The sequence below is a fragment of the Aphelocoma coerulescens genome (assembly GCF_041296385.1).
Source record: "Aphelocoma coerulescens isolate FSJ_1873_10779 chromosome Z unlocalized genomic scaffold, UR_Acoe_1.0 ChrZ, whole genome shotgun sequence".
NCBI classification, from domain to species: domain Eukaryota; kingdom Metazoa; phylum Chordata; class Aves; order Passeriformes; family Corvidae; genus Aphelocoma; species Aphelocoma coerulescens.
The window spans coordinates 62777578-62791149 of NW_027184085.1; the positions used below are offsets into that span (position 1 = coordinate 62777578).

The 13572-nt window shown below is 38.2% G+C and overlaps 1 protein-coding gene across 3 annotated transcripts in view; it reads left to right on the forward strand.

The window, feature by feature from the left end:
• The window catches only part of PCSK5 (proprotein convertase subtilisin/kexin type 5), a 228352-nt gene that overhangs the window by 66223 nt on the left and 148557 nt on the right, over positions 1-13572 (forward strand). For all 3 annotated transcript variants that reach the window (XM_069000752.1, XM_069000754.1, XM_069000753.1), the window contains exons 4-5: positions 5793-5936; positions 8192-8268. In XM_069000752.1, coding sequence (XP_068856853.1) covers positions 5793-5936; positions 8192-8268 — 221 coding nt within the window. The remainder of the gene's footprint in view (positions 1-5792; positions 5937-8191; positions 8269-13572) is intronic.

The following is a 13572-nucleotide window of genomic DNA, read 5'->3' on the forward strand; positions in this document are numbered from 1 at the left end:
ATATTATCTGCCTGCTCCTGCTAGTTCTTAAAAATAAAGTGTGCAGCAACAATCAGAAATTATTTAAAGATGTAACTCAGAAGGAAATACTTTTCCTCTACAGTTAGCAAGTGCTGTTTATCATGCACTTAGTATCAGGTTATGCCCGAGGAAAAAAAAAAAATTCTGCAAGTGTTCCTCTTTCTAAAAATTCTTCTTTGATCATCTGTTTATTGTGATAAAATAATTTTTTTAAAGTGAGAAATACTTTTAAAAAGAAATATTATTTTAATAGTCTGGTTAGAAAATGTAGCTTTCAAGTGCTTACTCTGGAGAAGCCAAAAAGTCAGCTCAGTAGATCACATTGTCTTAACAGAACAGAATGTCCATTTTAATAAGAACCCTAGCTTTCCAACTCTCTTGATTACTACCTTGCTTGCTTCTTTCATTCCCGTTTAAAATTGGATCACCTGAAGAGCATAATAAAAAATACGTTATTTCTCTTTATTTTTTGCAGGAAAGAGAGAATAATTGACAAGTTTTAACTTAAAACACTGCACATACCTGTACTTCAGAAAGCTGAATGTAGCATTAGGATGTCTCCTCTATTAAAAAGCTTATGAATTTTGCTGCCCATGCATTTGCCTGGACCAAGCTAGGAGTGCCAAATGCCCCACATTACATTCCCTTCACAGAAGACTGAGATAGTCACTTCTTTAACTCCCCAGAATGTCAGAATCAGCCCTGTGTGTCCCCTTTCTCTCTGCTTGTGTTGATCAAGGCAAGCTGTAGGTCCTTGACTGTCCTTCCTGTACAAGCAATCTTGTGCAACTTCTGTCTTCTCCATGCTTGCGGGTTGGTAGCTGACAAAACCCCCTGTTGCAGAGAACATGACTGTAGTCTTTTTGTTTCTGTCTGTGCCAAAGACCATTTCACTGCTACTCTAAGGAAACCAGACTTTGTTGTTGTTCCTGCTTCTGTTCTTCTCAGTACTCAGAGTCTATCTTTTCTAATCCCTGACTGAGGTCTAGTATTTCAGAGCTTTCCCGGGATCAGAATTATAGGTACTCTTCCACTAAATGAGATCCAGAACTCTTCAAACTCAAAATTGGTATTCAACATTGTGTCATTCTGATTATCATGTTTCTCTATATTTCCCCATAGATATTGACTAGATCTTGCCAAATAACTCCTTGTAACTCAAAAACTACAAGAAACCAGTGCAGTGAAGTCATGAAGACTTACAGAGGGCACAATATGCCATTTCTGAGAAACTGCATGTCACAAAATTAGAAACTTCTGTTTCTACTCTGTTTTTGTAGACTAGTAGGCATTGCAAAGCAAGACAGAACAGAATTTTAAAAAGTTATTTTTCTTGTAATTTGATTTTAATCTCTGTAATTCCAAAATATTCTAATCATTGATATGTTCTTGATTTTTCAGTTTAACTGTTCAGTTTTGTTCCTAATCCCTAACTGGATATACCAAGACTCAAACTACAAAAATTAGTGCGGCAGACATATTAAGATAATGATAATGACCATAAGGTAGATTTTAGAGACAATTTCACAAAATAACTATGAGAATCCACACCCATGTCTGATACTGACTACAACATGCAAACTTCAGAAAATCAATCTAATGTTATATCTGCTTGTTAATTGCAAAAAGGCAGGCTTCCAAAATGTCTGTCCAAAGGTATAAAAGATATATCTAGAATAAGATATATTATGTGTTTTTATGCTCATAAGTGTTGAATTTCAAGAATGCGAAAAGTTCAGTATTTGAAATTTTTCATATAATAGCCCTCTTTCTTCCCATATGTACTTCAGAAGTTTTTCCACCTTCACATGGTTTCTATTAAATACCATTGGTTGTATCGTTAACATTTTCACATTAAACAGCCCAAACAAAACCATCATCCTTTGAATGCCCTTTTAGAATCTCAGTAAAATTACTCTAAATAACTGGGCAAGGGTTTGTTTATTCCTTTTGATGGTATTCTCCTGGCAATGGATGAAAACAATGTATGTTGAAATAGTGCTGATTTAATGCAGTTCTCTAGTCATGGTACCAATGCAGGAAATTTCTGTTACTTTATCTTTTCGACAAGCAGAAAATGCAGTAGAAGGGTCTAATTCTTTCCTTCAAAATCCAGAAAACAACAGTTCAAAGATTGACAGATCTAGTAAAAAGTTCCAACCACTGTATTTGTACATGATTATGGCAAAGGTTGTTTTTATTCTAAAAAGAAAGGACAGGGAAAATAGACTGAAAAGGAACCATAAAATTCAGTACTTGCCCATTGATACAAAATTTAGTCACTCTGGATCATATAACTTTTTCTCATGACAGATGTTTAATAGTTTTTTATTTGGGTAACACTGTAAACTGAAACAGTGCTTCCAAATTAATTAAAAAACAGCCCTCTGCTAACAACCTGACAATGTAATTGGCGTTGGCGGTAAAGAAGTAGGATTTGGTTAAAGAAAATTTATGGAGTGGAACCCAGGAAATTTCCTTACAGGAAATGTTTTTTGAAGGAAAGTGGAATTTTAACCCAATCCAGCAGCTAAGCACCACATAGCTGCTTACTCACTCTCCCACCAGTGGGATCAGGGAGAGAGAAAAGCAAGAAAACATATGCATCGAGATAAAAACAATTTAGTCGGGTAAGCTAAAGCTGCACACACTAACAAAACAAAACAGGGAATTAATTCACCATTTTCCAGGTGTTCAGCCATCTCCAGGAAGCAGGGCTCCATTGTGTAAAAATTGCTTGGGAAGACAAATGCCATCACTTGGGGACATTTTCCCCATCCCTCTTCTCCTCCCGTCTCTAAGTACTGATCATGACATCCTATGGTCTGGTCAGGTGAGGTCACCTGTGTCCCAGCTGTGTCTGCTCCCAACTTTTTGCTCATCCCCAGTCACCTCACTGTGATGTGGGAGTGATGTGAAGAGAAAAAAAAGGCTTTGCTTTGGTAAGCAGTGCTAAGCAATAACACAGACATCCCTGTTTTATCCAAACTCTGTTCATCACAAATCCTAAACAGCCCCATACTGGCCACTGTGAAGAAAATTAACTCTATCCCAGCCAAACCAGTTGAAAGGGACAGGAAAGAGTGCAAGTGAAGCCAAGTAGTAGGTGGCATATTAGACGCTGTTCAGTGTGGAGTGGCATATTTATACCATATACCATATAAGATGGTGCTTGAAAAGTAATTGCACTCCAAGATTTAAAGTGTTCTTGATTAAAGGCAAATCAGACTGCTTCAAGAGGAAAATGCCCATTCTAATTTATTTGGAGAAAATCAGACATGAATCTGTGGGAAAGTCTACTTTGTGATTAAAATACGGGAATCTTAGATCAGATGTTGAATGAAACAAAACTGGAGTTTCAGTTTTAAAAGACTACTGGAAGAGAAAACTAAGGCTAGAAAGAGGGCAGAAATTAAAAAAAACCAAATAAATAATTGAATAGAAGGGAAAGAAAAGTAGAGAACAGAAGTGAAAAAATCCAGATGCTCTTCTAAATAGGACATGAGAGGTTATTTTTTATTGTAATGATAATAGCTGAACCTTTCGTCTGCTGTTGAGCTACTCCCATTTGGATGTTTCTTTGCTGCCTTTACATTCTGCATCCATAATTACATCTGCTGTGTAGTAAAGAGTGGGCCCACAGTTATGACTGCTTTACCCTTGATTTTTCGATTTGACCTCACATGTCTCTTGAGAGAGTCACCAGAGCACAGAGTAAGGCAAGAGATGTCTTTGGTGGTTGTCTCCACGTGTGTAGCAAAGGCCCCTTCAGTCACCAGAGCAAAGACAAATATTCAAGTAAGGCAAGTGAGGGCAATGGACTCATTAAGGGAAATGCTGGTGACGTTCTGGCAGAGATCCAAAGAGCTTACAAAGGAATGGGGATTAAAATACTCATATGCTTGCTCAGCCTGTGTGGTTTGGCTGGCATGAAAGCAAAATAACAAGCTCGTCCCCTAGGAAGAGAGGACAAGACAGTAAGTGAAGCAGCCAAGGGTCATTTGGCATTTCAGAAAAGGGGATAAAGGCACAGTGTAATGTCCCAATAAATCTGACTGGAGGCCAGAGCCAGGAATCCTGATTGCCCATTGTAGCTCAGTCTGGGGTTTTCCCTGTGGCTAGAGGCTGGTGCTTCCACCTTCCTGTCTCTTTGTCTTCACATCAGCAAAATGGGGAGGATGATATTAAAAACTTTTGCAGGTATTTTCTGGTGCTTAATTTAGTAACATTTTGTAAAAGACAAACGTACCTGGAAACATTAAATTTGTTTAACTGTCTTGTTTGTACATTAGAAATCCTCATGTGTGCAACCATTACATTCAGATGGAAAGTTTACACTGTAATTAATTTCATATAGCCAGCAGGATGAGCATTTCCAAGCAATACAGAGAACAAAAGCTACACATTCCTTGGAACAGGTCCCTGAAGTCCTTTGTGTGGGGATGGATAGACAGAGAGAGACAGATATTTACAGGCACAAGGGAAAGACCCTGAGAAAGACTTTATATTATGTATAATAATATAATCTTCCTCTGGTAATAACAAATGACCCCTCTTAAATCCTCTGATTTGGGTGGTAAACTGGAGAAAAAGGAGGAGGAAAATTACAATTTAATAGAAATCAGTTTGCACATAGGATTGCTAATGGTTCTTCAGTGTGCTGACTGGAGGAGACTAAGTCAAGGTGGAGTGCACCCCTCCAACTGTACTCCTTACAAATTGTGGAGTGACACGAGGCTGAAGTGGGGTCATGAGGCGGTGGGGCAGGGATTGAGATGGAGCATACTCTACAGGCACTGTTGCAATGATACAAGTTTGCTTTTTAATTTATTTTTTCTTCCTCCCGCCTTTTGCTTTTGCCCTTCCCTGTACCCCTCTTTTTCTGTTTTTGCCTGTTGCTCTGTCCAAGCCTGGCAGAGCTGCAGAAAAGCAGTACTGATGAGAGAGGCTCATTGAACTAATTTCACAGGGGCAGGCAATGCATGTGGATTAGAGAGTCGCTAATGGGACATTACAAATACCTGAGGGTCATGTCTCATTGCCATGGCAAGCCAGATTTCTTTACATGAACTGGGTGCATTTGTGCTTAGGAAGAGGCTTTCAGTTTTAATGTACGCTAAACTTTCTTTCTCCATCACACTGGACTTGGTTACTCTGAAAGCTGTACCCCAGGCTGCTCTCAATCAACACTATCTACAATTCATCCAGCCCCCTAAGATGCAAGTTTTTCAGGATGGTGTTTTCATTGCAGGTTCTTAACTGTGGCTCATCTCCTGCTGATACTGCAGAAAACCTGCCAAAAGCGTTCTTTTATAGATAGAAATGAGTCTTGATTAGTTTCCAAACATTCTGTCAAGAAAGTGTACACAGCATGTAAGCTCTAAAAAGCAAGGTGGGTTTTTTTCCCATGACCATTCCAGTACAGGCATTTTATCCACATATGGTTTGTTTTTTGAAAAAAAAAAAAAAAATTCAAATATTTCAAATTCAGTACAGCTGAATGCTTCCCTTTTGTACTGCTTAGCATGAAGCGTAATCAGAAAGAGAAATAAGCAGGACTAGCAGTTTTTATACAATTTACATTTCTTTTAAATTGTTTTCTGTTTAAATAAAGTTGTTGATGTTGTATAGTTCCTACTCAAATCAATATGTTCATGGGCTGTTTTATATGGTAATGTTAATGGTAATGTTAATGTAATGGTAGTATCTCAACCCCTCATTGCTCAGTAAGCTCCAGTATCCAACATCTTTATCTCCTCTTCTTTCCCCAGCACTGCAGTGACAATACCCACCATTGCCAATCAGATATGAATATAGTAGGTGCTTGGAAGAGAGGTTACACTGGAAAGAATGTTGTGGTCACCATCCTGGATGACGGCATTGAAAGAAACCACCCAGACTTGATGCAGAATTATGTGAGTGTCCACAAGAGTCCAGATTTTCTGCTTTGTTATTACTCAAAAAAAATTTTGCTGCTTCTAGAAAGATGGAGAAAGAGGAGGAAAGGAGGAAGAATTATAAAAGTTTCATTAAATTCCTTAAATGTTAACACCAATGGGAGGAAGGAAGTCAGTTTTTGATATTATGTATTGTTTTAGTTAAGACTGTGTTTCATCTGAACATATTTAATATCTGGATGCCTCTTGTAGCTGCGTCCTGAATTTCTGAAGGACTGGAACCAATTACTGGATATTTTTTGTCTCTTCTGCAATTTTTTTACTTAATATCTTCACACTCTCAGAACTTAGAAATGGAATACACTGCTTTTCAGTTAACACATGCAGCTGAATTCCATGTTTGGCCAATACATTGAGTCAGCAAGACAGAAGCTTTTCTCAAAGACAGTAATTTTACAGTAATCCTTCCATACATTAATTTTTAAAGCTATTTATCTTACTGCTAGAAACAGTATTAAAGGAAAAATATATGACCTTTCATGATTCACTCAGTTAAAAACAGGTGTAGAATATTGTGTTGTAGAATATTCTTTCTAGTAAATCTCTTTTAACTCTGAGTCCCCTCACAACTTGTGATAGAGCTGTGCATCCTTTGTTTTTTGTGTTCTGTGTCCATGTTGCCTCAGGAGGTTTCTGTTTGCTTGTGGTTCAGCACATTTAGATGACTGGTTTAACCAGTCTTGGAGCCTGATAACATAAGGAGAAGCTTCTTCTCTAGTGGGTTACTTCTTGTGTTAGTGTCAGAGTTTGAAGTTGTTCAGAGCATCATTTTGCTGGAGTGATTTGTCCTATCTCTTAGAAGTAGGCATTAGCTGAAGGCTTGTAACTGTGAGGACCTTATGATTTATCTGAAATAAAGAGTGCGAGGTGTCCTTCTACACAGAGTAATAAAACAAACAAATATATTTGGATTGAGCTGGACTGGTGAAGATGACCAGAGCAAGGCATGTATGAACCTTCACTCCCGTTACAGATGTAGATCTTGTTAAAGAGCCCTAAACACAGGCTTTTTGTCAGCAAGCTTACCTTGTTGATAGAGCATTAAGAGATGAAGGTGACAAAAACATCTTTAACAATCCATTAAAAACTACAATGGTCTCCACAGCTTAAAGCCACTTATTTTAAATTAGCCATATATACATATGTGTCCTTCCCCATGCTACATGTGGAACTCAGATTGGAAGGTGTGAAAACACAAGTGGGGGGCAGTTGCCCTATTTGTCACTGTATTTTGATCCTAGTACATGACACATCTTTCATTTTAATATCTTAAATTATTTAAATAAAGCAGGTATAATTTTACCTCCTCAGTGAATGACCCCAGTTGGATCATGTCACCTCATTCTAGTACTATCCTTCCACTGAATTTAAAGCAACTGTTTATTTCCTTACCACTTCTCTCTCCCTTTCCTCATGCCAACAAGGAATTTCCCCAAATTCACAAGCAATACACATTGCTTGTTTGATCACAAATGCCTTCTATACCTTAGATTATAGGTGCTGCAAATAGTAATATTTGAGGTGTATGTGTAACTGGTTTTCAACAAACAAAAGTTTAAAAATTGCTGCTTGCCATGTCAACACACCACATGCTACTGCATCAATTAATGAGAGCCATACAAACCAACAGCTGTTTACTCTATAAACTATTTTCAGCTGTAAGAATCCTGGCAAATATGGACCAAAAGGACAGATATCTTGCAGATATTTGAAACAGTCATACTCCCAGGGAAGTTGGGAAGCAGTTTATGTTGCTTTCCAAGATGTAATTTTATAACAATATTCTTAAGAAAATTGTATTATTCTTATTTCTTGAAACAATGGCTGAAATTTCAGTTATTGTTGTGCAGATAATTTCTTGAATCTTAAAAAATACAGCAAAATCCCAGTTTTGAGAATGAACTCTCTTAACTTCTGAAAGGTTCTGAGAAGAAAAGTGGTCTTCTAGTTAAATGAAACACCATTTTCTATTTCCTTCCTAATGCTGCACTTATACTTTTTCAGAACATTTTTTATCCTTCTCTGTTTTCCAAAATTAAAATAAAATATATAATTCCCATATATAATGCTTTCCTAAAACAGAGTCATCATTAAACTACAGGAATATTAGTTAGCCTAATTACTCATTTGTATGAACCTGCTAACGAATGTATAGGCCGCAAGTTGATGGCTAATTAATTAGCATCTGGTTTTCTTTCTTTTGTTGGATACAGGATTCGCAGGCCAGTTTTGATGTAAATGGAAATGATTTTGACCCTATGCCTCGATATGATGCCAGCAACGAGAACAAGTAAGGCACTCTGACACCGTTGACATTTTCTATCTAAGTCATCAGGTAGAAAGTACCAATTCATCTATGAAACTCTACAAAACTTCATTCTTCATAAAGCAGAATGATTTTGCATTAAAATCTTTGTGAAATACATATTTTTATCTTTTCCATGGACACGTATGACTCTTTGAAAGCCTTTGAAACTATCTAAAAACACATAAGAATTAGTCTGAGAGTTCTGGGCATGTGAAATGAATGCTTTTCAATCCCTTTGGGAGGAAGAATATGTGGGATGACTTACTTTTCTTAAATCTAATTTCATTGAATTATTGGGGGGTTATTCTGTGTGACAATTGTCCTAGTTTGTGACTCCCCTGAACTTTGTATAATTTTTATATTGAAGAAGTAGGCAAGTTAGTGGAGGTTGTTGCTTTTTTTCCCCCCTCCAACGATGTTTCTTAAAGTGATGGAGATTTTTCATGTGAATTTTGATAGAGACCTTATAAACACAGAAGTGGAAATTCTGGCAGGTTATATCTGTGTCACATGACTAGTTGGAGATATCTCAGTGAATGACATATTTTCCCCTAAGAGGTCTGCTTTCTGATATTTCTCATTCCAGCTCTGCTCTTTGGATGTGCTATGGTTAAGGCTTGGAGAAAATCAGGGAGAGCACCTCACCTCAGGAAATGGGCCTCTTTTCCGCCCAATGGACATTTGAAGGCAGTTATTTGTTGATAACATTTTCTTAACTAGGTACTTGGCAGAAAGAAACACTTTTCTGTGGAATGGCATCATTTGGAGGAAGGAGAATCCTACTAGTTGTCAATATGTTGACTATGCATTTTGTTTTCTTGAGGTTTGGGTTGTTTTTATTTTTAATTGTGAAAATCATTTAATAATTTCTGCCTGAAGAAAAGAAACAACAAATGATGAAACCTTGTCCTTTACACAACTAAAATGCTTTGGGCAATGTATTGTTTCTTTGCTACAGATTTTCTCCAGAAGAATTGTGCACCCAGGTGCAGGTGCAAGCTAGGAGTCAGTTGCAAAACTTAACATTGATTTAATTGCAGAAACCAATTGGAGCAACCTTGGATCACACTTTGATGGGAGAATCCTCTCCTGGTCAAAACCTTCTTTATAAAGGCTGTTACATCATAATAGGACAGGCTGAAGAACAGGGCCTCGTTATTGCCCTCTGTAGATAACTCTTCAGCTCAGCTGCAGGTTTGCATCACAGCACATCCCTGTCTTCTTCTGTCCCATCACACACCTATCCCTATATACACTTCGGGGACACATCCTGGCTCATCTGTGAAGATGTTCCTCTTCTTGGATGTGGGGTATAACAAGGGTGCACTTGGAGACTTCCAAGTTTCAGTGCACTTTCAACGACTTCTTGGTGCAGCAAGAAGCTACATACCTTCACAAGTGCAGCTGAATCTTTGACTGAGTACTGAAGTCACATTCTTACAAAGCATGTCCAGAGAAGGGAGTCTGCTTTCTATTTTATTAGCAGTTAAAGTTTTATATGGGATATAAATTTGGGCTGCTTCTTTTCTCTCCTAGAGCCTAAGGGATTTTAGTGTTCATACCCTGCCTCCCCCTTAAGTACTTTCACTCTCCAGTCCCCAAGGTTCTGCAGTGAAATGTGGTGGTAGGAGGGCAGAAGTTGTGCAGTACTGAGCTTTGTCAGTGTTATCAAGAACTACAGTGCCAGTGTAGAGTCAGCTTTTGGACACCAAGGATACATGAAGCATCTTTTCAGTATAAGATTACTTGGCAGCCTAAGTTCTGCTTAAAGCCTCAGTGTTTCCAATTAGCAAATATACCAAGCGTGATAAGAATCAGCTAACCACCTTCAGTTTTTGCAGCTCTTGCCCTTTTTTCCCAGTTGCCCCTGGACTCAACAAGAATTAAACCACTACACATCACAGTATGTAGTACTGAAAAGCATTGCTAACAGCCTGTTCCTATTTTTTGTGTCTAAAATATCTTCAGAAATTGGGGCAGGAATTCAGATTGTCCAGCATACATGGCCATTTGGCACTAGATACTCAAGTTGTGGCTGGAAGTCGAGCTAAACACAACCAGGGAACATTCTGAAAGCCATGTGTTGCAACGATTTCATGATGTGTAGATTAGTTTGGTTGATTCCTGCTTCCTGCTGTAGCAACTAGACAGACAACCTTGCATAATAGTGATTTGTGTTTTCCAGTGAAGGTGGGATATACTAATGCGCAGTTGTTTTCGAGATGATCTAGTTTATTCTGCCTCATTTTATAATCCAACCTTAAGGGATGGAATGATAAAGAGCGAAAGGGATTGCTGTAAAAATAAACAGGTGTCTGGGCAGCTTTGCATGCAGCTGTGAAACATCAGGGTATTGGATCTGTGCACTAGCTTTTCACTTTTAATTAGAGTAAAGACTTTCTGTTGCTGAGGCTTATTGGCGAGCAAAAAGGAGTGAGAAAAAATTAACTGTCGATTGCTTTAGTGTGGGCACCAGAGTGGCACTTTCTAAAATTGTATTTTGGAAGTTTTACATTAAATCTTCTATTAGCTAAGGAGAACAGGAGAGTAGGAAGAAACATTAGACTAATCTTTCAAGGCTTGTAGTCAAAATGGGTGGGATGATAGTTTCTTTAACTACTGTGGTATGTAGGCGTACTGCCAGAAGTTTACTTTGGTTTCTACAAATTGCCAGCAAATCGTGAAGCTTCTAAATGGTGAAGACCTATACTAGAGTTTCCTTTTGCTCAGAGGCAGTCAGCTGTGGATGAAGTAATTTCTGCTATGCAAAGCATCTTGTTTTGGTTTACTGCTTTTTTTTTTTTTCCCCTGTTATTCCACTGCTATTTATTAACATATGTTTAAAAAAACAGGCATTATCAGTCACAGGTCCATAACAGAATGCAAATGGGATCACTAAAATGGTATTGTGCTTATTGTATAGCCTCAGGAATAAAACAGAAATGTTAGTGATTTTGACCAAACAAAAATTACTTTTTCTGTTTCATAAGAAATTTCTTAGGGATATTTCAAAGCTTAGGTTTTACTATGGTGATAGGTACTTTAATAAAACAGATGGACTTCTAAAAAAACTCCTTTAAATAATGCCAGTTGATTTGAATGCAGTTCTTATTAAACTTACATAAGAAAAAGTAAAAGTGAGCTATGATTTTTGTTTTGGAGATAGTGAGTCACTTTTTGGATGCCTCTTCAACATTTTTCAATGATGCATCCCATTACATAAATAATTTATTTCAATAACGTCCTAAATTGCTTTTTAATGAGTGTAAGATTTTTGAGAGACAGCAATTCTTGTCGTTCAAAAGTTATTAGAAACAGAATCTCTTATGTCTAAACTTTTCAATATGGGGACAACTTTACATCTTCTCTCACAAACAAAAAGTTAGTGAGTTGCTAAGTTTCAGTCCTGTTTGATCCGACACACTGGCATTATTTTGCTATGGCATCCATTATGATTCATTATTACTTTCCTTTGCCAGTCACATTAATGTGGATGCTCAATAAAATGCCAAAGCCTTAATTTTCTTCCCAGAGTGACAAACTGCTAGTTTATACTCTTTGCTTATGGTGAAGGCCTGTAGTACATCCAGAATAATTTAATCATATTGGATACAAGATATTTGACAGGCAGGTCAACTTCTGTTTCCTCCTGGATAGTCAGTAGAAGAAAATTAAAAAGCTTCATTGACTGCTGTGATGCTATTCAGTGCAGATACCTGAAGAACTGAGCACAGCAAACACAGAGAGCCTGAAGTCTCTCATTGGTGGCTTGAAAGATCATCTCAAAAGATTGCCACAGCAGCAGTGTGATAGAAAGGAGTGCTGACAACTGGGAGTAACTTTCTATGCCGTTTATGCATTTTGAGTGCTGGTGTGCACCTGTTGCTATTGATTTGAAATTTGCCATATTGTGTGCTGCAGACAAAACAGAAGGGAAGATAAACTGTACAGAGAAGCACTGCTGCCCCATCTTGTGCTTTCAGTGGGAGTAATGTATGAGCTCTTAGGTAAAGGCTTTTCTTTCAGAGGGAATCTCAATTGTGTTTGCTCTTTTTTTGTACCCTGACTTTTCAACATGGCTCTGGAGGCTTAAAAACCAAAGCATGAAGTGATGTTGTCAGCTGGCAGAGTGTGGTCTGTTTGATGCCAGAAAAGCATCTCGATTACCATAGAAATATTCCTTAACTGGAAGGTAATTTAGGCTAGAGAATTAGCTTGATATGTAGATGTATTTCAGATCAAGAGAATTAAATGCTTACGCCAAGTATTGTTGATTCCAGGTACCAATGACTAAATGTCAGGTGTCTAGTGCATCTCAGTGTCACTGCAAATTTAATGCACTTTGGTTGGGATCCTTGGGAAACTGCAGATTTTGGATTGTTCTCTCTAACTGGTGACGTGCTCATTTGTGAAAACCAGGGTCTGACCCAAGCAGTCAGAGGTCATTGGTATAGAAGCTGCAGTCAGTGACTGCAATCCTGATTTATTGTGTTTTGATTCTATTCTGATTCTAAACTCATTGATATTATGGCCACATCCTATTGTGCTGCAACTTTAGCAGGTGGTAGTAGTGAAGTAAGTTCAGTCTGTTTCAGCTTACAGACTGAGATGCCATTTTTACAAGGCACATTTTTGGTGATTCATCAACTAATCTCCAAGTTACAATCTAGTCACCTGTCATGGTTTAGAAATGGTATTCCCCAGTTTACTGTTCCCACTAAATACTAAAGACCTTGTGTTGCTTCTTTCCCTTCTTCCCGCTCCCTTACAGCGGGCTGGAGTGGAGAACTCAGGGCACTAAAGGTGAAGATCATTGGCTGAGATAAGAAGAGTGTACCGGGAGCAGCAGTGAAATAAGACCAACAGTAACAACGCTACTAAGAACAGAGTGTGCAGGATAGGCGAACAACTCACATGCGATTGCTCACCACAGAACTCCACACCTGACCTCACACTCCTACAAACCAGCAGTCCGAGAAACAACACCCCTCTGAACAACACCCCCTCTCCCCTTCCTGGCTCGAGGTGGCATCAAATAACCCCAGGGTGGTGGCTACATCTCACCTGGCTGCTGTTAAAGTTAACCCTCTCCTGGCCAGAACCAGGTCATGACCCAACCAAGTGCCATGGGACATGATGGAGCATGAAGAATATCTTACTCCATGAGATACTAGATCTTGCCAGTAGTTGTTGCTTGCCAGTAGTTAAAGGTTCCAGTGTAAAATTGTAAAAATAAGGGAGATAAACTTTGCAGCATGCGGAATTGTACTGTGATACAGTATAATA